Source organism: Salvelinus fontinalis, unplaced genomic scaffold (assembly GCF_029448725.1).
Source record: "Salvelinus fontinalis isolate EN_2023a unplaced genomic scaffold, ASM2944872v1 scaffold_0208, whole genome shotgun sequence".
Taxonomy (NCBI): domain Eukaryota; kingdom Metazoa; phylum Chordata; class Actinopteri; order Salmoniformes; family Salmonidae; genus Salvelinus; species Salvelinus fontinalis.
The window spans coordinates 50,001-77,500 of NW_026600417.1; the positions used below are offsets into that span (position 1 = coordinate 50,001).

Sequence of the window (27,500 nt, forward strand, 5' to 3'; positions counted from 1 at the left end):
ACCAGATATAACTACCCAACCACTAGAGGTAACCAACACTAACTCTACCAGATATAACTACCCAACCACTAGAGGTAACCAACACTACCTCTACCAAATATAACTACCCAACCACTAGAGACAACCAACACTACCTCTACCAGATATAACTACCCAACCACTAGAGGTAACCAACACTAACTCTACCAGATATAACTACCCAACCACTAGAGACAACCAACACTAACTCTACCAGATATAACTACCCAACCACTAGAGGTAACCAACACTAACTCTACCAGATATAACTATCCAACCACTAGAGACAACCAACACTACCTCTACCAGATATAACTACCCAACCACTACCAACACTACCTCTACCAGATATAACTACCCAACCACTAGAGGTAACCAACACTAACTCTACCAGATATAACTACCCAACCACTAGAGGTAACCAACACTACCTCTACCAAATATAACTACCCAACCACTAGAGACAACCAACACTACCTCTACCAGATATAACTACCCAACCACTAGAGGTAACCAACACTAACTCTACCAGATATAACTACCCAACCACTAGAGACAACCAACACTAACTCTACCAGATATAACTACCCAACCACTAGAGACAACCAACACTACCTCTACCAGATATAACTACCCAACCACTAGAGGTAACCAACACTACCTCTACCAGATATAACTACCCAACCACTACCAACACTACCTCTACCAGATATAACTACCCAACCACTAGAGGTAACCAACACTAACTCTACCAGATATAACTACCCAACCACTAGAGGTAACCAACACTAACTCAACCAGATATATCTACCCAACCACTAGATACAACCAACACTACCTCTACCAGATATAACTACCCAACCACTAGAGGTAACCAACACTACCTCTACCAGATATAACTACCCAACCACTAGAGGTAACCAACACTAACTCTACCAGATATAACTACCCAACCACTAGAGACAACCAACACTACCTCTACCAGATATAACTACCCAACCACTAGAGGTAACCAACACTACCTCTACCAGATATAACTACCCAACCACTAGAGGTAACCAACACTAACTCTACCAGATATAACTACCCAACCACTAGAGACAACCAACACTACCTCTACCAGATATAACTACCCAACCACTAGAGGTAACCAACACTAACTCTACCAGATATAACTACCCAACCACTAGAGGTAACCAACACTACCTCTACCAGATATAACTACCCAACCACTAGAGGTAACCAACACTACCTCTACCAGATATAACTACCCAACCACTAGAGACAACCAACACTACCTCTACCAGATATAACTACCCAACCACTAGAGGTAACCAACACTAACTCTACCAGATATAACTACCCAACCACTAGAGGTAACCAAAACTACCTCTACCAGATATAACTACCCAACCACTAGAGGTAACCAACACTACCTCTACCAGATATAACTACCCAACCACTAGAGACAACCAACACTACCTCTACCAGATATAACTACCCAACCACTAGAGGTAACCAACACTAACTCTACCAGATATAACTACCCAACCACTAGAGGTAACCAACACTACCTCTACCAAATATAACTACCCAACCACTAGAGACAACCAACACTACCTCTACCAGATATAACTACCCAACCACTAGAGGTAACCAACACTAACTCTACCAGATATAACTACCCAACCACTAGAGACAACCAACACTAACTCTACCAGATATAACTACCCAACCACTAGAGGTAACCAACACTAACTCTACCAGATATAACTATCCAACCACTAGAGACAACCAACACTACCTCTACCAGATATAACTACCCAACCACTACCAACACTACCTCTACCAGGTATAACTACCCAACCACTAGAGGTAACCAACACTAACTCTACCAGATATAACTACCCAACCACTAGAGGTAACCAACACTACCTCTACCAGATATAACTACCCAACCACTAGAGGTAACCAACACTAACTCTACCAGATATAACTACCCAACCACTAGAGACAACCAACACTACCTCTACCAGATATAACTACCCAACCACTAGAGGTAACCAACACTAACTCTACCAGATATAACTACCCAACCACTAGAGGTAACCAACACTACCTCTACCAAATATAACTACCCAACCACTAGAGACAACCAACACTACCTCTACCAGATATAACTACCCAACCACTAGAGGTAACCAACACTAACTCTACCAGATATAACTACCCAACCACTAGAGACAACCAACACTAACTCTACCAGATATAACTACCCAACCACTAGAGACAACCAACACTACCTCTACCAGATATAACTACCCAACCACTAGAGGTAACCAACACTACCTCTACCAGATATAACTACCCAACCACTACCAACACTACCTCTACCAGATATAACTACCCAACCACTAGAGGTAACCAACACTAACTCTACCAGATATAACTACCCAACCACTAGAGGTAACCAACACTAACTCAACCAGATATATCTACCCAACCACTAGATACAACCAACACTACCTCTACCAGATATAACTACCCAACCACTAGAGGTAACCAACACTACCTCTACCAGATATAACTACCCAACCACTAGAGGTAACCAACACTAACTCTACCAGATATAACTACCCAACCACTAGAGACAACCAACACTAACTCTACCAGATATAACTACCCAACCACTACCAACACTACCTCTACCAGATATAACTACCCAACCACTAGAGGTAACCAACACTAACTCTACCAGATATAACTACCCAACCACTAGAGGTAACCAACACTAACTCTACCAGATATAACTACCCAACCACTAGAGGTAACCAACACTACCTCTACCAGATATAACTACCCAACCACTACCAACACTACCTCTACCAGATATAACTACCCAACCACTAGAGGTAACCAACACTAACTCTACCAGATATAACTATCCAACCACTAGAGGTAACCAACACTAACTCTACCAGATATAACTACCAAACCACTAGAGGTAACCAACACTAACTCTACCAGATATAACTACCCAACCACTAGAGGTAACCAACACTAACTCTACCAGATATAACTACCCAACCACTAGAGGTAACCAACACTACCTCTACCAGATATAACTACCCAACCACTAGAGGTAACCAACACTACCTCTACCAGATATAACTACCCAACCACTAGAGACAACCAACACTACCTCTACCAGATATAACTACCCAACCACTAGAGGTAACCAACACTAACTCTACCAGATATAACTACCCAACCACTAGAGGTAACCAACACTACCTCTACCAGATATAACTACCCAACCACTAGAGGTAACCAACACTACCTCTACCAGATATAACTACCCAACCACTAGAGACAACCAACACTACCTCTACCAGATATAACTACCCAACCACTAGAGGTAACCAACACTAACTCTACCAGATATAACTACCCAACCACTAGAGGTAACCAACACTACCTCTACCAAATATAACTACCCAACCACTAGAGACAACCAACACTACCTCTACCAGATATAACTACCCAACCACTAGAGGTAACCAACACTAACTCTACCAGATATAACTACCCAACCACTAGAGACAACCAACACTAACTCTACCAGATATAACTACCCAACCACTAGAGGTAACCAACACTAACTCTACCAGATATAACTATCCAACCACTAGAGACAACCAACACTACCTCTACCAGATATAACTACCCAACCACTACCAACACTACCTCTACCAGGTATAACTACCCAACCACTAGAGGTAACCAACACTAACTCTACCAGATATAACTACCCAACCACTAGAGGTAACCAACACTACCTCTACCAGATATAACTACCCAACCACTAGAGGTAACCAACACTAACTCTACCAGATATAACTACCCAACCACTAGAGACAACCAACACTACCTCTACCAGATATAACTACCCAACCACTAGAGGTAACCAACACTAACTCTACCAGATATAACTACCCAACCACTAGAGGTAACCAACACTACCTCTACCAAATATAACTACCCAACCACTAGAGACAACCAACACTACCTCTACCAGATATAACTACCCAACCACTAGAGGTAACCAACACTAACTCTACCAGATATAACTACCCAACCACTAGAGACAACCAACACTAACTCTACCAGATATAACTACCCAACCACTAGAGACAACCAACACTACCTCTACCAGATATAACTACCCAACCACTAGAGGTAACCAACACTACCTCTACCAGATATAACTACCCAACCACTACCAACACTACCTCTACCAGATATAACTACCCAACCACTAGAGGTAACCAACACTAACTCTACCAGATATAACTACCCAACCACTAGAGGTAACCAACACTAACTCAACCAGATATATCTACCCAACCACTAGATACAACCAACACTACCTCTACCAGATATAACTACCCAACCACTAGAGGTAACCAACACTACCTCTACCAGATATAACTACCCAACCACTAGAGGTAACCAACACTAACTCTACCAGATATAACTACCCAACCACTAGAGACAACCAACACTAACTCTACCAGATATAACTACCCAACCACTACCAACACTACCTCTACCAGATATAACTACCCAACCACTAGAGGTAACCAACACTAACTCTACCAGATATAACTACCCAACCACTAGAGGTAACCAACACTAACTCTACCAGATATAACTACCCAACCACTAGAGGTAACCAACACTACCTCTACCAGATATAACTACCCAACCACTACCAACACTACCTCTACCAGATATAACTACCCAACCACTAGAGGTAACCAACACTAACTCTACCAGATATAACTATCCAACCACTAGAGGTAACCAACACTAACTCTACCAGATATAACTACCCAACCACTAGAGGTAACCAACACTAACTCTACCAGATATAACTACCCAACCACTAGAGGTAACCAACACTAACTCTACCAGATATAACTACCCAACCACTAGAGGTAACCAACACTACCTCTACCAGATATAACTACCCAACCACTAGAGACAACCAACACTACCTCTACCAGATATAACTACCTAACCACTAGAGACAACCAACACTACCTCTACCAGATATAACTACCCAACCACTAGAGGTAACCAACACTAACTCTACCAGATATAACTACCCAACCACTAGATACAACCAACACTAACTCTACCAGATATAACTACCCAACCACTAGATACAACCAACACTAACTCTACCAGATATAACTACCCAACCACTAGAGGTAACCAACACTACCTCTACCAGATATAACTACCCAGCCACTAGATACAACCAACACTAACTCTACCAGATATAACTACCCAACCACTAGAGGTAACCAACACTAACTCTACCAGATATAACTACCCAACCACTAGAGGTAACCAACACTAACTCTACCAGATATAACTACCCAACCACTAGAGGTAACCAACACTAACTCTACCAGATATAACTACCCAACCACTAGAGACAACCAACACTACCTCTACCAGATATAACTACCCAACCACTAGAGGTAACCAACACTATCTCTACCAGATATAACTACCCAACCACTAGAGACAACCAACACTACCTCTACCAGATATAACTACCCAACCACTAGAGGTAACCAACACTAACTCTACCAGATATAACTAAAGAAACCACTAGAGACAACCAACACTAACTCTACCAGATATAACTACCTAACCACTAGAGGTAACCAACACTAACTCTGCCAGATATAACTACCCAACCACTAGAGACAACCAACACTACCTCTACCAGATATAACTACCCAACCACTAGAGGTAACCAACACTAACTCTACCAGATATAACTACCCAACCACTAGAGACAACCAACACTAACTCTACCAGATATAACTACCCAACCACTAGAGGTAACCAACACTATCTCTACCAGATATAACTACCCAACCACTAGAGACAACCACCACTAACTCTACCAGATATAACTACCCAACCACTAGAGACAACCAACACTAACTCTACCAGATATAACTACCCAACCACTAGAGGTAACCAACACTACCTCTACCAGATATAACTACTCAACCACTAGAGGTAACCAACACTACCTCTAACAGATATAACTACCCAACCACTAGATTCAACCAACACTACCTCTACCAGATATAACTACCCAACCACTAGAGGTAACCAACACTACCTCTACCAGATATAACTACCCAACCACTAGAGGTAACCAACACTACCTCTACCAGATATAACTACCCAACCACTAGAGGTAACCAACACTAACTCTACCAGATATAACTACCCAACCACTAGAGGTAACCAACACTAACTCTACCAGATATAACTACCCAACCACTAGAGACAACCAACACTACCTCTACCAGATATAACTACCCAACCACTAGAGACAACCAACACTACCTCTACCAGATATAACTACCCAACCACTAGAGGTAACCAACACTACCTCTACCAGATATAACTACCCAACCACTACCAACACTACCTCTACCAGATATAACTACCCAACCACTAGAGACAACCAACACTAACTCTACCAGATATAACTACCCAACCACTAGAGGTAACCAACACTAACTCTACCAGATATAACTACCCAACCACTAGAGGTAACCAACACTAACTCTACCAGAGATAACTACCCAACCAAACCCAACCATAGTCGCCAAAACACATTCATAATTTCTACCATTTATAATGTTGTTTCACAGTTAGATATGGTATCTGTATTAACCATGTAGATGTGAGGAGTGACTTGGGCCTGTAGGGTGATTTCTACAGAGTTGAACCCTACTCGGACGTAGGTTCACTATTGTCCTAGAATGGCCGATACGGTATGATGTTGACCTCAAAGTATACCCCAAAATATCATAACATAGTCAATACTTCTTTTTTACGTTTTCTCTCTTGACAACCACGAGTAAAGTAAACTATGCCAAATCCACAGTGTGAAACAAGTGTGTATTGGGAGTAACACACTGTTGACGTCTGGCTCCTGTGGTTTTGGTCCTCCTGACCAGCTCTCCCTGTGGCTTTTACAGGAGTGTCCCCAGCTGCTGCCCACCGAGCGTATCCTGGTGCCGGTCAACGTGGTGAAGCCCATCACCCTGCGGGCCAAGAACCTTCCCCAGCCACAGTCAGGACAGAGGGGCTATGAGTGTCTGCTCACCATCCAGGGCGTGGAGCAGCGGGTGCCCGCTCTCCGCTTCAACAGCAGCTGTGTTCAGTGCCAGAACACCTCGGTGAGTATCGGGGGTGATGGTGTGTTGGAGGGGTGTAAAGTTGTCAGACTCCCTTATTCAACGGGATGAATAGGGAAGTTTGTGTATGTGTGTTTAGGTGTACACAATGAATGGAAATTGTGGATATAAAGCATATTGGAAGGAATGTATTTGATATTTACATTGATCTTTTAGTCACTAAGCGACATAAAGTTAGTGCACTCATCTTAAGATAGCTAGGTGGTACAACCACATGCACTAAATATACAAAAGTATGTGGACCTTCAAACTAGGGAATTTGGCTATTTCATATAAAATCGAGCACACAACCATGCCATTTCCATAGACAAACATTGGCAGTAGAATGGCCTTACTGAAGAGCTCAGTGATTTTCAACGTGGCACCATCATAGGATGCTACCTTTCCAACAAATCAGTTGCTGTGTTGTTATTGTAAAGTGGAAACGTCTAGGAGCAACAACAGCTCAGCCAGAAAGTGGTAGGCCACACAAGCTCACAGAACGGGACTGCCGAGTGCTGAAACGCGTAGCGAGTAAAAATCGTCTGTCCTCAGTTGCAACACTCACTCCCGAGTTCCAAACTGACTCTGGAAGCAACGTCAGCACAAGCTCTGTTCATCGGGAGCTTCATGAAATGGGTTTCCATGGCTGAGCATGAATCACACTTCACCATCTGCCAGTCCGATGGATTAATATAGATTTGGCGGATGCCAGGAGAACGCTACCTGTCCGAAGGCATAGTGCCAACTGTAAAGTTTGGTGGAGGAGGTATAATGGTCTGGGGCTGTTTTAGTTCCAGTGAAGGGAAATCTTAATGCTACAACATACAATGACATTCTAGACGAGTTTGTGCTTCCAACTTTGTGGCAACAGTTTGGGGAAGGCCCTTGCTCCCGTGCACAAAGTGAGGTCCATACGGAAATGGTTTGTCGAGATCGCTGTGGAAGAATTTGACTAGCCTGCACAGAGCTCTGACTTCAATCCCATCGAACACCTTTGAGATGAATTGGAACGCCGACTGCTAGCCAGGCCTACTCGCCCAACATCAGTGCCCGACTTCACTAATGTTCTTGTGGCTGAATGGAAGCAAGTCCCCGCAGCAATGTTCCAACATCTAGTGGAAAGCCTTCCCCAAAGAGTGGAGGCTAATATAGCAGTAAAGGAGGGACCAACTCCATATTAATGCCCATGATTTTGGAATGAGATGTTCGACGAGCAGATGTCCACATACTTTCAGTCATGTAGTGTAACACAGTAGCTATAAGCAAAATGTTAGTTCACAAAATATATATATTTCGGCAGGGAGGGGCAGTTCCTCTTGCTGCTGGTCTTGTAGTGGATGTGAGCTTCGACTGGAAGCCAGTGGAGTGTGCAGAGAAGTGGGGTGACGTGGGAGAACATGGGAAGGTTGAACACCAGGCAGGCTGCAGTATTCTGGATAAATTGCAGGGGTTTGATGGCACCACCGGGGAGCCCAGCCAACAGTTGCGGTAGTCCAGACGGGAGATGACTCGTACTCTGTGAGGTAGGCCCGTACTCTACGGATGTTGAGGAGCACGACCTGCAGGAGCGAGTCACTGCTTTGTTGTTTGCAGTGAATGACAGGGTGTTGTCCAGGGTCATGCCAAGGTTATTTGCACTCTGGGAGGGGGACACCGTGGAGTTGTCAACCGTGATGGAGAAGAGCGGAGAGGCCTTCCGTGGGATGAAGAGCAGCTCTGTCTTGTTGAGGTTGAGCTTGAAGTGGTGGGCCGACATCCAAGCTGAGATATCTACCAGGCACGCAGAGATGCGTGTCACCACCTGGGTGAAGAAGGGGGGGAAGGAGAAAAGTAGTTGAGTGTCATCCGCATAGCAATGATAGAAGAGACCATGTGAGGATATGACAGAGCCCAGTGACTTGGGCTATAGAGAGAAGAGGAGAGGGCCTAGAACCATGCCCTATGGGACACCAGTAGTGAGAGTATGTGGTGCAGAGCCTCTCCACGTCACCTGGTAGGAGCGGCCTGCCAACTAGGATGCAATCCAAGAGAGCTTGAGACTCCCAGCCCTGAGAGGCTGGAGAGGAGGATCTGATAGAGCCTGAGACACCCAGCCCTGGGAGGCTGGCTAGGAGGATCTGATAGAGCCTGAGATGCCCAGCCCTGAGAGGTTGGAGAGGAGGATCTGATAGAGCCTGAGATGCCCAGCCCTGAGAGGCTGGAGAGGAGGATCTGATGGTGCACGGTGTCGAAGGCAGAGGATACATCTAGGAGGATGAGAACAGAGGAGAGAGAGTCAGCTTTGGCAGGACGGAGTGCCTCCATGACACAGAGAAGAGCAGTCGCATTTGAGTGACCCGTCTTGAAGCCTGATTGCTTACGGTCAAGCGGATCATTCGGAGAGAGATAGCGAGAGAGTTGGTCAGAGACATATTTGAAGTTATTTGTGAAAGTGAGAAGATGCACAACTCTATCTCAGGTCTGTCTGGAGAGCCAGTGACTGTAGAATCTCAATACAGGTTCCTCATTTCTAGTAATCAGTACTATTGAGCTAGTACCTACAGTACACTCTCTGGAACCAGTCCTCCATGCCCAAGGATATGTCTCTCATTGTACATGTGCACAGAGCCTTTGATGAGTTTAAATGCCCTCTCTAAATTCCAGCTTCCCTCAGCAATACTATTATGTGTCATTCCGTTCTGGAACAATGGTTGGTATGAAATGAAAGACTCTCAATGAAAGGGTTTCTATGCTGAATGATATGCTAATATGATATGCTACTGTTGAATGGGAGAGTCTCAAACACTCTGACTAGCTTTGATACGTAGTTGTCTGTGAAGATGTACTCTACCTGGCTTGAGTGTTTACAGTACTTCTGCTCTTCAAATGCCTTTTCCTCTACCCCCCCCCCCCCCTCTCTCTCTCTCTCTCTGGTGCTCTCTCTCTCTCCCCTTTACTCTCGCTCCTCGTTCTCTCTCTCCTCGTTCTCTCTCTCCTCCTTTCTCTCCATCTCACCCCCCTATCTCCCCCTCTCTGGGTCCCCATGGCGACAACAGTACTCATATGATGGGATGGAGATGAGCAGCCTCCCTGTGGACCTGACGGTCATCTGGAACGGAGACTTCAGCATCGACAACCCCGCCGACAATAAAGGTCAGGAACCCCCCCCCTCACACCCACACACACACATCCACACACACCCCACCCGATCACCGCCGTTGCCTGTGTAGCCGGTCTCCATGGCAACAGGCGGGCAGTTGCGGCAGTATCCATCCCCCTGACACCGGCACAGACACAGAAGTGGCATTACTTTGCTGCGGTGGGCGGCAGCGTCTGGTTATAACTTTGCCTCTTCTCTCATCTCCCTTTCTCTCCCTTATTCTCCATCTCTCACACCTAATTTCCCTCTGCTCTCTCTCTTCCTCCCTTTTCCCTCCTTCTGTTCACCTCGTTAGCTTCACACCGCTCGTCTTGCCACGTCCTCTTTCCTTTTTCCATCTCTCCAGTCGACATCTCTTTCCTCCCTCTCTCTCTCTCTCCCCCTCGCTCTCTCTCCATCTCTCATTCCTCTCTCTCCTCTCTCTCTCTCTGTTTCTCTCCCTCCCTCTCTCTCTCTCTCCCTCCCTCTCTCTCTCGTCTCCCTTTCTCTGTGATGCTTGTTAGCTTCACAACTTCATCTGTGGTGCTTGTTAGCTTTACACCTTCCTCTGTGGTGCTTGTTAGCTTCAAACCTTCCTCTGTGGTGCATGTTAGCTTCACAACTTACTCTGTGGTGCTTGTTAGCTTCACAACTTCCTCTGTGGTGCTTGTTAGCTTCACACCTTCCTCTGTGGTGCTTGTTAGCTTCATAACTTCCTCTGCGGTGCTTGTTAGCTTCACAACTTCCTCTGTGGTGCTTGTTAGCTTCACGCCTTTCTCTGTGGTGCTTGTTAGCTTCACAACTTCCTCTGTGGTGCTTGTTAGCTTCACAACTTCCTCTGTGGTGCTTGTTAGCTTTACATCTTCCTCTGTGGTGCTTGTTAGCTTCACATCTTCCTCTGTGGTGCTTGTTAGCTTCACACCTTTCTCTGTGGTGCTTGTTAGCTTCACACCTTTCTCTGTGGTGCTTGTTAGCATCATGCCTTTCTCTGTGGTGCTTGTTAGCTTCACGCCTTTCTCTGCGGTGCTTGTTAGCTTCACACCATTCTCTGTGGTGCTTGTTAACTTCACACCTTCCTCTGTGGTGCTTGTTAGCTTCACGCCTTTCTCTGTGGTGTTTGTTAGCTTCACACCATTCTCTGTGGTGCTTGTTAGCTTCACACCATTATCTGTGGTGCTTGTTAGCTTCACGCCTTTATCTGTGGTGCTTGTTAGCTTCAAACCTTCCTCTGTGGTGCTTGTTAGCTTCACACCTTCCTCTGTGGTGCTTGTTAGCATCATGCCTTTCTCTGTGGTGCTTGTTAGCTTCACGCCTTCCTCTGTGGTGCTTGTTAGCTTCACGCCTTTCTCTGTGGTGTTTGTTAGCTTCACATCATTCTCTGTGGTGCTTGTTAGCTTCACACCATTATCTGTGGTGCTTGTTAGCTTCACACCATTATCTGTGGTGCTTGTTAGCTTCACACCTTTCTCTGTGGTGCTTGTTAGCTTCTCGCCTTTCTCTGTGGTGCTTGTTAGCTTCACACCATTCTCTGTGGTGCTTGTTAGCTTCACACCTTTCTCTGTGGTGCTTGTTAGCTTCACACCTTTCTCTGTGGTGCTTGTTAGCTTCACATCATTATCTGTGGTGGTTGTTAGCTTCACGCCTTTCTGTGTTGTGCTTGTTAGCTTCACACCTTTCTCTGTGGTGCTTGTTAGCTTCACGTCTTTCTCTGTGGTGCTTGTTAGCTTCACAACTTCCTCTGTGGTGCTTGTTAGCTTCACGCCTTTCTCTGTGGTGCTTGTTAGCTTCACGCCTTTCTCTGTGGTGCTTGTTAGCTTCACGCCTTTCTCTGTGGTGCTTGTTAGCTTCACACCTTTCTCTGTGGTGCTTGTTAGCATCACGCCTTTCTCTGTGGTGCTTGTTAGCTTCACATCATTATCTGTGGTGCTTGTTAGCTTCACACCTTTCTCTGTGGTGCTTGTTAGCTTCACGCCTTTCTCTGTGGTGCTTGTTAGCTTCACACCATTCTCTGTGGTGCTTGTTAGCTTCACGCCTTCCTCTGTGGTGCTTGTTAGCTTCATGCCTTTCTCTGTGGTGTTTGTTAGCTTCACATCATTCTCTGTGGTGCTTGTTAGCTTCACACCATTATCTGTGGTGCTTGTTAGCTTCACACCATTATCTGTGGTGCTTGTTAGCTTCACACCATTATCTGTGGTGCTTGTTAGCTTCACACCTTTCTCTGTGGTGCTTGTTAGCTTCTCGCCTTTCTCTGTGGTGCTTGTTAGCTTCACACCATTCTCTGTGGTGCTTGTTAGCTTCACACCTTTCTCTGTGGTGCTTGTTAGCTTCACACCTTTCTCTGTGGTGCTTGTTAGCTTCACATCATTATCTGTGGTGGTTGTTAGCTTCACGCCTTTCTGTGTGGTGCTTGTTAGCTTCACACCTTTCTCTGTGGTGCTTGTTAGCTTCACGCCTTTCTCTGTGGTGCTTGTTAGCTTCACAACTTCCTCTGTGGTGCTTGTTAGCTTCACGCCTTTCTCTGTGGTGCTTGTTAGCTTCACGCCTTTCTCTGTGGTGCTTGTTAGCTTCACGCCTTTCTCTGTGGTGCTTGTTAGCTTCACACCTTTCTCTGTGGTGCTTGTTAGCATCACGCCTTTCTCTGTGGTGCTTGTTAGCTTCACATCATTATCTGTGGTGCTTGTTAGCTTCACACCTTTCTCTGTGGTGCTTGTTAGCTTCACGCCTTTCTCTGTGGTGCTTGTTAGCTTCACACCATTCTCTGTGGTGCTTGTTAGCTTCACGCCTTTCTCTGTGGTGCTTGTTAGCTTCACACCTTCCTCTGTGGTGCTTGTTAGCTTCACACCTTTCACTGTGGTGCTTGTTAGCTTCACACCTTCCTCTGTCAGTTGTTTCCCTCCGCCCAGCAGCATATTACCACAGACCACATTCGAATACACTGAAAGAGAACATTCAATATGCTATACTAACAGTGACTATCTATCTATCTAGTAATGGTTAATACAGTCTTTTGTTATCACTTTGGTTCTATTTTCACAACTCTTAGTACAAAACTCTAAACTGGTCACGTGTGTAAGGCAGCCAGTTGTTCATTCAAAACCTGTCAGGGTGCGTTCATTTGGATTGTAAACATCTCACCACACAACCAACATATACGTTTATTGTCAAATGTAATGAGAACGTTGGTTTAATCACCAAAACAACATAATTATATATTTTCAATTTAGTAGTTTTAACATTAGGCAATACACTTATATTACCCAACAAAATTGACCGAAAATCTATAATTTCCATAATATAAATTCAATGTGTAATCAAAGGTGTGATCAATGAAGACATCCTCTACAATCATTCATGCAAAAAAACATGTTATTTTTCAGATATAATTGCAGGTGTACTGTCTGTAATCACATGTAAGACATTAAATGAAACAACTTAAATGAATGAAAATTAAACATAATGTTTAGCACGCAATAATTTGCATCAAGCCTGTCCTGTTCCTTTTCCCTTTTGAGCATTTGGCCATAAACTCTCATCCACATCACAGTGAATGTCCTCATTGTTCATGCACCGCGGGAAATACCTATTGGGCTGGTGATTCCAAGCCTGACATTTGTCTCCGTTGATGTATCTGCATGCCTCATCCATGGCCAGAAGGAGGGTGGCACGCTTATGGGGATGTTGATCGCCCACCTCCATGCGGAACTAAATATCCTCATTAGGGTTGAAAGGAGAGCATGGGGGCTGGTATAGGGTAACGAATCGAGGATGGGCCCGAAACCCTGCCTGAACCACCTCTGCATGTTGGAACCTGACATTGTCCCACACAATGACATAGGTGACCCCTTCAATTTCATTGAGAAACACAATGAGGTGTGCAGCGTGGCAGGATCCTAGTAACTGCCTACGTCCTCCACACCATCTTCAGAGATAGCTGCGCACATGGAGTTGTTTCCCCACGTTGTCCAGGCACTTGGACGGTCACCCGTTGGCCGATGAGGTTCCGCTCATGGCGGCAAGTTTTGGCCAGGTTGAAGCCCGCTTCATCAACAAAGATATACTTGTGATGGTTCACAGCAGCATTAAGCACCATCACCGTCTAAACATATATTTGGGTTAGTTATTTTTATAGTATTTTTATAGTTCCAATATGATATTGTGAAGTAGCATGTACATTAATAGTAACAGTAATACAGTATATAGTGCTGTACCTGAACATACTCGGCCCGCAGTTGTTTCACCCAGTCGTTGTTTCTCTCCAAAAGCACCAGGTAAATGTGTTTCATAGATACCTGGAGCCTCTTCAAAAGGCACCAGGTAAATGTGTTTCATAGATACCTGGAGCCTCTTCAAAAGGCACCAGGTAAATGTGTTTCATAGATACCTGGAGCCTCTCCAAAGGCACCAGGTAAATGTGTTTCATAGATACCTGGAGCCTCTTCAAAAGGCACCAGGTAAATGTGTTTCATAGATACCTGGAGCCTCTTCAAAAGGCACCAGGTAAATGTGTTTCATGGATACCTGGAGACTCTTCAAAAGGCACCAGGTAAATGTGTTTCATAGATACCTGGAGCCTCTCCAAAGGCACCAGGTAAATGTGTTTCATAGATACCTGGAGCCTCTTCAAAAGGCACCAGGTAAATGTGTTTCATAGATACCTGGAGCCTCTTCAAAAGGCACCAGGTAAATGTGTTTCATAGATACCTGGAGCCTCTTCAAAAGGCACCAGGTAAATGTGTTTCATAGATACCTGGAGCCTCTTCAAAAGGCACCAGGTAAATGTGTTTCATAGATACCTGGAGCCTCTTCAAAAGGCACCAGGTAAATGTGTTTCATAGATACCTGGAGCCTCTTCAAAAGGCACCAGGTAAATGTGTTTCATAGATACCTGGAGCCTCTTCAAAAGGCACCAGGTAAATGTGTTTCATAGATACCTGGAGCCTCTTCAAAAGGCACCAGGTAAATGTGTTTCATAGATACCTGGAGCCTCTTCAAAAGGTGAATGATTATTGGTTGGCTGATGGATGCCACATTGGCAAAGGTGTCATCGTTCTCCTCAATGGCCTGCTTTATTTCGGACAGCCATATATAGTTCCTGGTCCTCACCATTTCTACCACGGCCCACTACTGCTAGTTGGTCAACACACGGCCACCACCATGGGGTCTTCTGTCTGACAGTAGAACAGAGTTTACTGTCAATAGATCATACTGGAACAATAGTGGAGCATGTGTTGTGAATTGACATGTGTTGTGAATTGACATGCATTGCAATATGTAATTGACTGTAAATGTAATGGTAAGGCATAGTGCATATCCTGCAGACTTACCTCTTTTCTTGGTAAAATGTTCTCATGATAGAATTGATGATGTGATATGTTCTCATGATAGAATTGATGATATGATATGTTCTCATGATAGAATTGATGATATGATATGTTCTCATGATAGAATTGACAGTTGACTTTTCAGGTTGGGGTGAACTAAGCTGTCAACCTCTGCCATGGTAAGACATCTGTTTACCACATGGCCAACAACGGTCGTCCGGACTTCATTAGACACAACACTTCCCTGCCGTCTGCCTCCCTCTCTCTGATGTCCACCTCTTTGACCTCCTTGATGAGGCACATGCCCAACTCTCTGTCGGGCCCCTTGTCCACGAGCTCCTTGATGAGGCACATGCCCAACTCTCTGTCGGGCCCCTTGTCCACGAGCTCCTTGATGAGGCACATGCCCAACTCTCTGTCGGGCCCCTTGTCCACGAGCTCCTTGATGAGGCACATGCCCAACTCTCTGTCGGGCCCCTTGTCCACGACCTCCTTGATGAGGCACATGCCCAACTCTCTGTCGGGCCCCTTGTCCACGACCTCCTTGATGAGGCACATGCCCAACTCTCTGTCGGGCCCCTTGTCCACGAGCTCCTTGATGAGGCACATGCCCAACTCTCTGTCGGGCCCCTTGTCCACGACCTCCTTGATGAAGCACATGCCCAACTCTCTGTCGGGCCCCTTGTCCACGACCTCCTTGATGAGGCACATGCCCAACTCTCTGTCGGGCCCCTTGTCCACGACCTCCTTGATGAGGCACATGCCCAACTCTCTATCGGGCCCCTTGTCCACGAGCTCCTTGATGAGGCACATGCCCAACTCTCTGTCGGGCCCCTTGTCCACGACCTCCTTGATGAGGCACATGCCCAACTCTCTGTCGGGCCCCTTGTCCACAACCTCCTTGATGAGGCACATGCCCAACTCTCTGTCGGGCCCCTTGTCCACGACCTCCTTGATGAGGCACATGCCCAACTCTCTGTCGGGCCCCTTGTCCACGACCTCCTTGATGAGGCACATGCCCAACTCTCTGTCGGGCCCCTTGTCCACGAGCTCCTTGATGAGGCACATGCCCAACTCTCTGTCGGGCCCCTTGTCCACGACCTCCTTGATGAAGCACATGCCCAACTCTCTGTCGGGCCCCTTGTCCACGACCTCCTTGATGAGGCACATGCCCAACTCTCTGTCGGGCCCCTTGTCCACGACCTCCTTGATGAGGCACATGCCCAACTCTCTATCGGGCCCCTTGTCCACGAGCTCCTTGATGAGGCACATGCCCAACTCTCTGTCGGGCCCCTTGTCCACGACCTCCTTGATGAGGCACATGCCCAACTCTCTGTCGGGCCCCTTGTCCACGACCTCCTTGATGAGGCACATGCCCAACTCTCTGTCGGGCCCCTTGTCCACGAGCTCTTTGATTTCTTCTTCTCCCTTGCTGTCTATCTGCTCCATGTTGAAAGAAATATCAAGTGTTCACACACACCCTATTATATGGTGACCAATTGTGGTTATCACTATGTCTAGTCATTATGTATGGTTATCATGTATGATACATGTATTTTAGATGTTTATACTTTACAAACACATTTTCTTTCTGTTGTTTTCAAAATCAATATAGAGTAGATAAACCAGTTTAAATTTATAGGTTTACCAAACGGTTAAGTGATTAACCATTAAACACTGAATTAAGTCATGGTCAAATGTATTTAAACAAAATAATGAGAAGATAATCAAATGAAAGGTATATTGAGCATTGCATTGTCAACGGCAATTTCTTTCTATGAAAGGTATTTCTACACTGATTAGGTTTGGTGAAAAAGTTACTGATTTTGTGTGTTGTACTTATTCAAATGAAAATGTACTTTAAGTTTTGAACAAACAGCCTTTTTGATGATCTGTTTTGAGTTTTGTACGAAGAGTTGTGAAATTTGAACATATACTTGTGAAAATAATACCAAAGCGATAAAGAAAATAGAGATATACAGTTGAAGTCGGAAGTTTACATACACTTAGGTTGGAGTCATTAAAACTCATTTTTCAACCACTCCACAAGCTTCTTGTTAACAAACTATAGTTTTGGCAAGTCGGTTAGGACATCTGGTTCATCCTTGGGAGCAATTTCCAAACACCTGAAGGTACCACGTTCATCTGTACAAACAATAGTACGCAAGTATAAACACCATGGGACCACGCAGCCATCATACCACTCATGAAGGGGACGCGGTCTGTCTCCTAGAGATGAACGTACTTTGGTATGAAAAGTGCAAATCAATCCCAGAACAACAGCAAAGGACCTTGTGAAGATGCTGGAGGAAACAGGCACAAAAGTATCTATATCCACAGTAAAACGAGTCCTATATCGACATAACCTGAATGACCCCTTAGAAAGGAAGAAGCCACTGCTTCAACACCGTCATAAAAAAGCCAGACTACGGTTTGCAACTGCACATGGGAAAATAGATCGTACTTTTTGGAGCAATGTCCTCTGGTCTGATGAAACAAAAATCGAACTGTTTGGCCATAATGACCATCGCTATGTTTGGAGGAAAAAGGGGGAGGCTTGCAATCCGAAGAACAGCATCCCAACCGTGAAGCACGGGGGTGGCAGCATCATGTTGTGGGGGTGCTTTTCTGCAGGAGGGACTGGTGCCCTTTACAAAATAGATGGCATCATGAGGATGGAAATTTATGGGGATATATTGAAGTAACATCTCAAGACATCGGTCTGGAAGTTAAAGCTTGGTCGCAAATGGATCTTCCAAATGGACAATGAACCCAAGCATACTCCAAAGTTGTGGCAAAATGGCTTAAGGACAACAAAGTCAAGGTATTGGAGTAGCCATCACAAAGCCCTGACCTCAATCCTATAGAAAATTTGTGGCAAGAACTGAAAGGCCTGTGCGAGCAAGGAGGCCAACAAACCTGACTCAGTTACACCTGCTCTGTCAGGAGGAATGGGCCAAAATTCACCCAACTTATTGTAGGAAGCTTGTGGAAGGCTACCTGAAACGTTTGACCAAAGTTAAACTGAGTTTTTGTAAACTTCTGACCCACTGGGAATGTGATGAAAGAAATAACAAATAAATAATTCTCTCTACTATTATTCTGATATTTCACATTCTTCAAATTGTGACAGTATTGCGTTAGGAGGTAGGTGACGGAGTCAGGCGCAGGAGAGCAGAGATGTCCGAGATGCGTAATTTTAATGGGCAAGTCCACCAAATACAGGTAAAGCACAATACAAAAATCAAATGCCCTCGACAACAGATAAACCCGTTACTCACGAAAGGAGGAACAAACAAAGCTCCTAAATTTATACACACTCAGTATAAATGCGTGAAACAAAAATGGGCACAACCTAACCGAGCAACATCACAATAAATAATCCCACACAAACCTAGGCAGGCAACAGGGTAAATTAAACACACAGAAATGAAGGCAAATCAAACCAGGTGTGAAAGAACCAAAGACAAAACAAACAGAAAAGGAAAAAGGGATCGGTGATGGCTAGTAGACCGGTGACGCCGACCTCCGAGTGCCGCCCGAACAGGGAGAGGAACTACCTTCGGTGGAAGTCGTGACACAAATAAAGTGGTGATCCTAACTGATCTAAGAGGGAATTTTTACTAGGATTAAATGTCAGCAATTGTGAAAAACTGAGTTTAGATGTATTTGTCTAAGGTGTATGTAAACTTCCCACTACAACTATATATTATATATATACAAGGACAAAACCATGCATGATGGTACTAGTTGGTTTAAACCCAATACAGTACAAATAGAATCACTAATGACAATGATTAACTGCACCTCGCTGGCTTTGCAATTAGATTTATTTGCGCTCACATTTGTGTTCACATTTGAATGGATGTATAGAAACATTTTGTGTCCATGGAGAGACAGGGAGAGAGGGAGAGAGAGGGAGAGGCAGGGAGAGACAGGGAGAGACAGGGAGAGAGAGGGAGATAAATAGAAAGAGAGAGAGTGAGAGATAAAGATGAATTCCTCCTCCTTCTCTCCCATTAGCTACCCGGGGAGAAGGCTACTCTGGAGGCATCATTTGATGGACAAATCACACAAGCATCTAATGGCAATTAAAAACCTGTCCGGTTTCCATGGAGATGAAATGTTAAACTAGTGGATGAGCAGAGGCAAGAAGCTTCTGGTCGCAGCAGCTAAATGAGAGAGAGGAGGAGAGAAGGAGAGAGCGAGAGAGTGAGAGATAGGAAAAGAGAGAGGGAGGAAGAGAGAGAGAGAGAGAGGAAGGGAGGAAGAGAGAGAGAGAGAGACGGGGGGGAGGGAGGGGGAAAGGGAGAGGGAGATGGGGGAGAGGGAGAGGGAGTGAGACAGAAGCAAGAGAGAAGGATTGAGACAGAGAACAAGGGACAGAGATACAGTATCAACAAATGATGCTTCCCACAATATGATTCAAATACTGTCCATGTTCTGGAAATACTAAAATGCTGACTGTGATTGGTATACCGGTTCTGAACAGTTTTCACCCACATTTACCAATATACATCATGACGGCTATCATTTTAAATCTAGGCCTGGTGTAAAGCACTTTGTTACAATTTCTGATCTACAAATGGCTTTATAAATGCATGTGATTGATTGACTGATTGATATCAAGTCTATGTGTGTGATGTGTTGTTAACCTGATCTCTCCCTGTGACTCCCCCCCCCCCCCCCCCCCCTCTTCCCCCATCAGTTCACCTGTACAAGTGTGATGCCCAGAGGGGTAGCTGTGGCCTGTGTCTGAAGGCAGACCCCCTGTTTGGCTGTGTATGGTGTAAGGGGGAGAACCGCTGCACCCTCAAGCAGCACTGTCCCCACCCTGAGAGCCAGTGGCTGGAGCGCAATGGACTCAACAGCAAGTGTACACACCCACGCATCACCCAGGTGAGAATGCAGATACACACACACACACACACACACACACACACACACACACACACACACACACACACACACACACACACGCACACACACATATACACACATACACACACACACATATACACACACACACACACACACACACACACACACACACACACACACACACACACACACACACACACACACACACACACACACACACACACACACACACCACCAGTACCCACCAAGTGAATCACACAAGTGACACACACACATGCACATACTGTACACACTACACCAGCAATTATTACACACTCTGTCACCCAGGGGAGAACACACTCGGTCACCCAGGGGAGAACACACTCTGTCACCCAGGGGAGAACACACACTGTCACCCAGGGGAGAACACACACTGTCACCCAGAGGAGAACACACTCTGTCACCCAGGGGAGAACACACTCTGTCACCCAGGGGAGAACACACACTGTCACCCAGGGGAGAACACACTCTGTCACCCAGGGGAGAACACACTCTGTCACCCAGGGGAGAACACACACTGTCACCCAGGGGAGGACACACACTGTCACCCAGGGGAGGACACACACTGTCACCCAGGGGAGGACACACACTGTCACCCAGGGGAGGACACACACTGTCACATCGTTAGAGTGACTGCTGATGGTGTCGACATATACGTTATGAACACAAGACACACTGTCGCCCTCTGGCCGCTGATAGACACCTCTCATTTGGACAAGATTAGACTCATCTTGATCATAGTTTTCTTTCTGCAGGACTTCAATTAGGGACAGTAACAGTAACAGCTATGTGCAATACTCAATACTCATTATTCAATACTCAATACTCATTACTCAATACTCAATACTCATTACTTAATAATCAACACTCATTAATCAATACTCAATACTCATTACTCAATACTCAATACTAAACGGTCATTGGTCATTGGTCATTGGTCATTTCTCAATACTCGATGGTCATTGTTTATTGGTCATTTCTCAATTCTCAATACTCAATACTCAATGGTCATTGGTCATTGGCCATTACTCATTACTCATTGGTCATTACTCATTACTCATTGCTCAATACTCATTGCTCATCCCAATGTGTTAGTCTGCTTACACACACAACCTGTCAGTGCTGATAGAACTCCACATCTGGCTGCTACTGAGGGATCAGCCACACACATGTTTAACCCAGTGAGCTAGGCTAAGAGCGCCCAGTCACCCTGTTTATCACTCACCTCAGAACAGATGAACACACACCCGTTTAACTGTTCCTGTTCTCCAGCAGGGTTAGCCCTGTGTTAGCCCTGTGTTAGCCCTGTGTTAGCCCTGTGTAGATTGATGGATGATGGATGGATGGTGGATGGATGGATGGATGGATGGTGGGTGAATGGTGGATGGATGATGGATGGATGGATGGATGGTAGATGGATGGCTGGATGGATGGATGAGGGATAGATGGATGGATGGATGGATGGATGGATGGATGGATGGTGGATAGATGGATGGATGGTGGATGGATGGTAGATGGATGGATGGTAGATGGATGGATGGCTGGGTGGTAGATGGATGTCTGGATGGATGGATGGTAGATGGATGGCTGGATGGATGGATGAGGGATAGATGGATGGATGGATGGTAGATGGATGGATGGATGGATGGATGAGGGATGGATGGATGGATGGATGGATGGTGGATGGATGGATGGATGGATGGATGGATGGATGGTGGATAGATGGATGGATGGTGGATGGATGGTAGATGGATGGATGGTAGATGGATGGATGGATGGATGGATGGATGGATGGCTGGATGGCTGGGGGGTAGATGGATGGATGGTAGATGGATGGATGGATGGATGGCTGGCTGGGTGGTAGATGGATGTCTGGATGGATGGATGGTAGATGGATGGATGGATGGTAGATGGATGGATGGATGGATGGTAGATGGATGGCTGGATGGATGGATGAGGGATAAATGGATGGATGGATGGATGGATGGATGGATGGATGGATGGATGGTGGATGGATGGATGGATGGTGGATAGATGGATGGATGGTAGATGGATGGATGGATGGATGGTAGATGGATGGCTGGATGGATGGATGAGGGATAGATGGATGGATGGATGGATGGATGGATGGTGGATGGATGGATGGATGGTGGATAGATGGTAGATGGATGGATGGTAGATAGATGGATGGATGGATGGATGGATGGATGGATGGATGGATGGAAGGCTGGATGGCTGGGTGGTAGATGGATGGATGGATGGATGGTAGATGGATGGATGGATGGATGGATGGATGGCTGGGTGGTAGATGGATGTCTGGATGGATGGATGGTAGATGGATGGATGGTAGATGGATGGATGGCTGGGTGGATGGATGGTAGATGGATGGATGGATGGTAGATGAATGGATGGCTGGTAGATGGATGGATGGTAGATGGATGGATGGCTGGATGGATGGTAGATGGATGGCTGGATGGAGGGATAGATGGATGGATGGTAGATGGATGGCTGGATGGATGGAGGATAGATAGATGGGTGGATGGTGGATGGATGGGGATAGATTGGTGGATGGATGGCTGGATGGATGGAGGATAGATAGATGGGTGGATGGTGGATGGATGGGGATAGATGGATGGATGGTGGATGGATGGCTGGATGGATGGAGGATAGATAGATGGGTGGATGGTGGATGGATGGGGATAGATGGATGGATGGTGGATGGATGGATGAGGGATAGATGGATGGAGATAGATGGATGGGGATCCCCAGCCTGGGGAGGAGGACAGCAGATGGTTAGAGATTGGAGATGGAGGGACAGAGGATGGATAGAGTAGCCACTTTGGATTGGCCCTGAGAAATGATGGGAGGATGATAGAACGGGAGAGGAGGAGGGGAAATCCCCCTCTATCTCTCTCCAGGGAAGAGGGCTAGTATGCTCTGAGCTGTTCAGTGTAACCTGGCTCAGTGTGGTGACCTGGTTCAGTGTGGTGACCTGGCTCAGTGTGGTAACCCAGCTCGGTGCGGTGACCTGGCTCAATGTGGTGACCTGGCTCAGTGTGGTGACCTGGCTCGGTGTGGTGACCTGGCTCAATGTGGTAACCTGACTCAGTGTGGTAACCTGGCTCAATGTGGTGACCTGGCTCAATGTGGTAACCTGGCTCAGTGTGGTGACCTGGCTCAGTGTGGTGACCTGGCTCAGTGTGGTGACCTGGCTCAGTGTGGTGACCTGGCTCAGTGTGGTGACCTGGCTCAGTGTGGTGGCCTGGCTCAGTGTGGTGACCTGGCTCAGTGTGGTGACCTGGCTCAGTGTGGTGACCTGGCTCAGTGTGGTGACCTGGCTCAGTGTGGTGGCCTGGCTCAGTGTGGTGACCTGGGTAACCTGGCTCAGTGTGGTGACCTGGCTCAGTGTGGTGACCTGGCTCAGTGTGGTGACCTAGCTCAGTGTGGTGGCCTGGCTCAGTGTGGTGACCTGGCTCAGTGTGGTGACCTGGCTCAGTGTGGTGACCTGGCTCAGTGTGGTGACCTGGGTAACCTGGCTCAGTGTGGTGAAGTTATAACTTGAAATAATCAAGGCAAACTTTGCCTTCTCTGACTCTCACTTCCACTGAAACTGGACTGGGCCTGTCATCAACCTGGATATGAATAATATATTATATAAATTAACTAATAAAGTCCCAATTTTGAAAAACTACAAAAACACAGCAACAGGCCCAGTATTTCATATCAAGTGAATGAATGACAACACAACATGTTTTTTTGTATGGCTTTACTCGCTGTTCACAGAGGTCTGTTGGCATGGTGATGAGTTTCAATGCGTTGTCTAGTAAGAGGCGAAGTGGTAGGAACCGTGTCTAGTAAGAGGCGAAGTGGTAGGAACCGTGTCTAGTAAGAGGCGAAGTGGTAGGAACCGTGTCTAGTAAGAGGCGAAGTGGTAGGAACCGTGTCTAGTAAGAGACGAAGTGGTAGGAACCGTGTCTAGTAAGAGACGAAGTGGTAGGAACCGTGTCTAGTAAGAGACGAAGTGGTAGGAACCGTGTCTAGTAAGAGACGAAGTGGTAGGAACCGTGTCTAGTAAGAGACGAAGTGGTAGGAACCGTGTCTAGTAAGAGGCGAAGTGGTAGGAACCGTGTCTAGTAAGAGACGAAGTGGTAGGAACCGTGTCTAGTAAGAGACGAAGTGGTAGGAACCGTGTCTAGTAAGAGACGAAATGGTAGGAACCGTGTCTAGTAAGAGACGAAGTGGTAGGAACCGTGTCTAGTAAGAGGCGAAGTGGTAGGAACCGTGTCTAGTAAGAGACGAAGTGGTAGGAGCCGTGTCTAGTAAGAGGCGAAGTGGTAGGAACCGTGTCTAGAAAGAGGCGAAGTGGTAGGAACCGCGTCTAGTAAGAGGCGAAGTGGTAGGAACCGTGTCTAGTAAGAGGCGAAGTGGTAGGAACCGTGTCTCGTAAGAGGCGAAGTTGTAGGAACCGTGTCTAGTAAGAGGCGAAGTGGTAGGAACCGTGTCTAGTAAGAGACGAAGTGGTAGGAACCGTGGCTAGTAAGAGATGAAGTGGTAGGAACCGTGTCTAGTAAGAGGCGAAGTGGTAGGAACCGTGTCTAGTAAGAGACGAAGTGGTAGGAACCGTGTCTGGTAAGAGGCGAAGTGGTAGGAACCGTGTCTAGTAAGAGGCGAAGTGGTAGGAACCGTGTCTAGTAAGAGACGAAGTGGTAGGAACCGTGTCTAGTAAGAGACGAAGTGGTAGGAACCGTGTCTAGTAAGAGACGAAGTGGTAGGAACCGTGTCTAGTAAGAGGCGAAGTGGTAGGAACCGTGTCTAGTAAGAGACGAAGTGGTAGGAACCGTGTCTAGTAAGAGACGAAGTGGGTGGAACCGTGTCTAGTAAGAGACGAAGTGGTAGGAACCGTGTCTAGTAAGAGACGAAGTGGTAGGAACCGTGTCTAGTAAGAGACGAAGTGGTAGGAACCGTGTCTAGTAAGAGGCGAAGTGGTAGGAACCGTGTCTAGTAAGAGACGAAGTGGTAGGAACCGTGTCTAGTAAGAGGCGAAGTGGTAGGAACCGTGTCTAGTAAGAGACGAAGTGGTAGGAACCGTGTCTAGTAAGAGACGAAGTGGTAGGAACCGTGTCTAGTAAGAGGCGAAGTGGTAGGAACCGTGTCTAGTAAGAGGCGAAGTGGTAGGAACCGTGTCTAGTAAGAGACGAAGTGGTAGGAACCGTGTCTAGTAAGAGACGAAGTGGTAGGAACCGTGTCTAGTAAGAGGCGAAGTGGTAGGAACCGTGTCTAGTAAGAGACGAAGTGGTAGGAACCGTGTCTAGTAAGAGGCGAAGTGGTAGGAACCGTGTCTAGTAAGAGGCGAAGTTGTAGGAACCGTCTAGTAAGAGGCGAAGTGGTAGGAACCGTGTCTAGTAAGAGACGAAGTGGTAGGAACCGTGTCTAGTAAGACGCGAAGTGGTAGGAACCGTGTCTAGTAAGAGACGAAGTGGTAGGAACCGTGTCTAGTAAGAGACGAAGTGGTAGGAACCGTGTCTAGTAAGAGACGAAGTGGTAGGAACCGTGTCTAGTAAGAGGCGAAGTGGTAGGAACCGTGTCTAGTAAGAGACGAAGTGGTAGGAACCGTGTTTTAATTAATTAATGTTTTTATATGTCTAATCAATTTAGCGTTTAGAACGACAAGGCAAAAGCAATCAGAATCAAATGAAAATGCTTATTTTAGCTAAGTAAAATTATACGACAGTAAATCACTGATACTCAAGTGATTGCCGTTTCCCACAAAATCCCCACAGGACCGTGAAAATCTAGGCATTCAGAGCTTTGCTAGGTGTTAAATGTGAGTTTTTCCACTAGCTGGTTTGAACACCCAGTTACTGTACGTCTTCACCTCAATTCTTCCTTTCTGCTACGTTTAAACATCAGTAGCTGACCAATAGTATTTGCGTTTCACTCATAAATTCTGATTTAACATGTTGTATTTGTAACACATTTAGGTACATATCTACCGCTGTGGCTGCACTATTTTTGGCTTCGCTGTCCTCTCCGTCTACTCTTTTACCCGCTAACCGGGTTGTGGCGTCTTCCTCTTGCCGGTCTAGCACTTCGATGTTAGCATCGGTGCCACTGGTACTAGTACTAATACTACCGAATAAGTCGGTTTGTTTTTTATATTTACTTGCATTTGAGTGAAGACTTTTGACTCTTTTGTCTCTTAACTTTTCAGCACCACCCTTACGTTTTTTACTCTGCGTTTCCATTTTCTATTGTAGCTCGTTTTCGAGCTGTCAGTGTCAATGTGAGTGTGAGTGAGACAAAGGGGGCGTGGCTAAGGGTTGCATAGACATTCGTTTGGAATAGACCAACGGGCCTGGAGGAAAGGGGGGGGTTGGCCCGTGTCGCTCAACCTTCTGCCAACTTTTTAATTAGTAGTAAAAACTGTATAAGGCAGGCGGCCCAACGGTCCAGAGGTTGACCAGCCCACCGGCCGGTGGCCAGTCCGCTACTGTCCTGGTCTGAATCTAGCATAGATTTATCCTCTGTTCTGTCTGTGCATAATGCCTTGCCTGGCTGTAACAGAAGCATATTGTAGCCCTCTCACGTACCCATAACACTGTCACTCTGTGATGATGGGGGGCTTTTTAAGGCCCCTCAGCCCAGCCCTCGGCCCCTAATGCATTCTGATGCTGCTCATTACAGTGACATCCTCCATGAATAATCATCACTCCTTCCCCAGATAGAGAAGAGAGACAGAAAGCGAGAGAGTGATTTAGTATTTGACTCCACCAACCGTCAATTAGCTTGTCAAAGACACAAATCTAATCAACTGCTCATCCCGCTAATGAAAAGAGACCC

At 46.1% G+C, this 27,500-nt stretch overlaps 1 protein-coding gene across 1 annotated transcript in view; it reads left to right on the forward strand.

Moving 5' to 3' along the window:
- The window catches only part of LOC129844714 (plexin-A4-like), a gene marked incomplete at its 5' end in the record, with an annotated part of 114,496 nt that overhangs the window by 26,018 nt on the left and 60,978 nt on the right, over positions 1 to 27,500 (forward strand). The window contains 3 exons of the mRNA XM_055912766.1: positions 7,101 to 7,301; positions 10,337 to 10,433; positions 20,449 to 20,639. Of these exons, the coding sequence (XP_055768741.1) occupies positions 7,101 to 7,301; positions 10,337 to 10,433; positions 20,449 to 20,639 (489 nt within the window). The remainder of the gene's footprint in view (positions 1 to 7,100; positions 7,302 to 10,336; positions 10,434 to 20,448; positions 20,640 to 27,500) is intronic.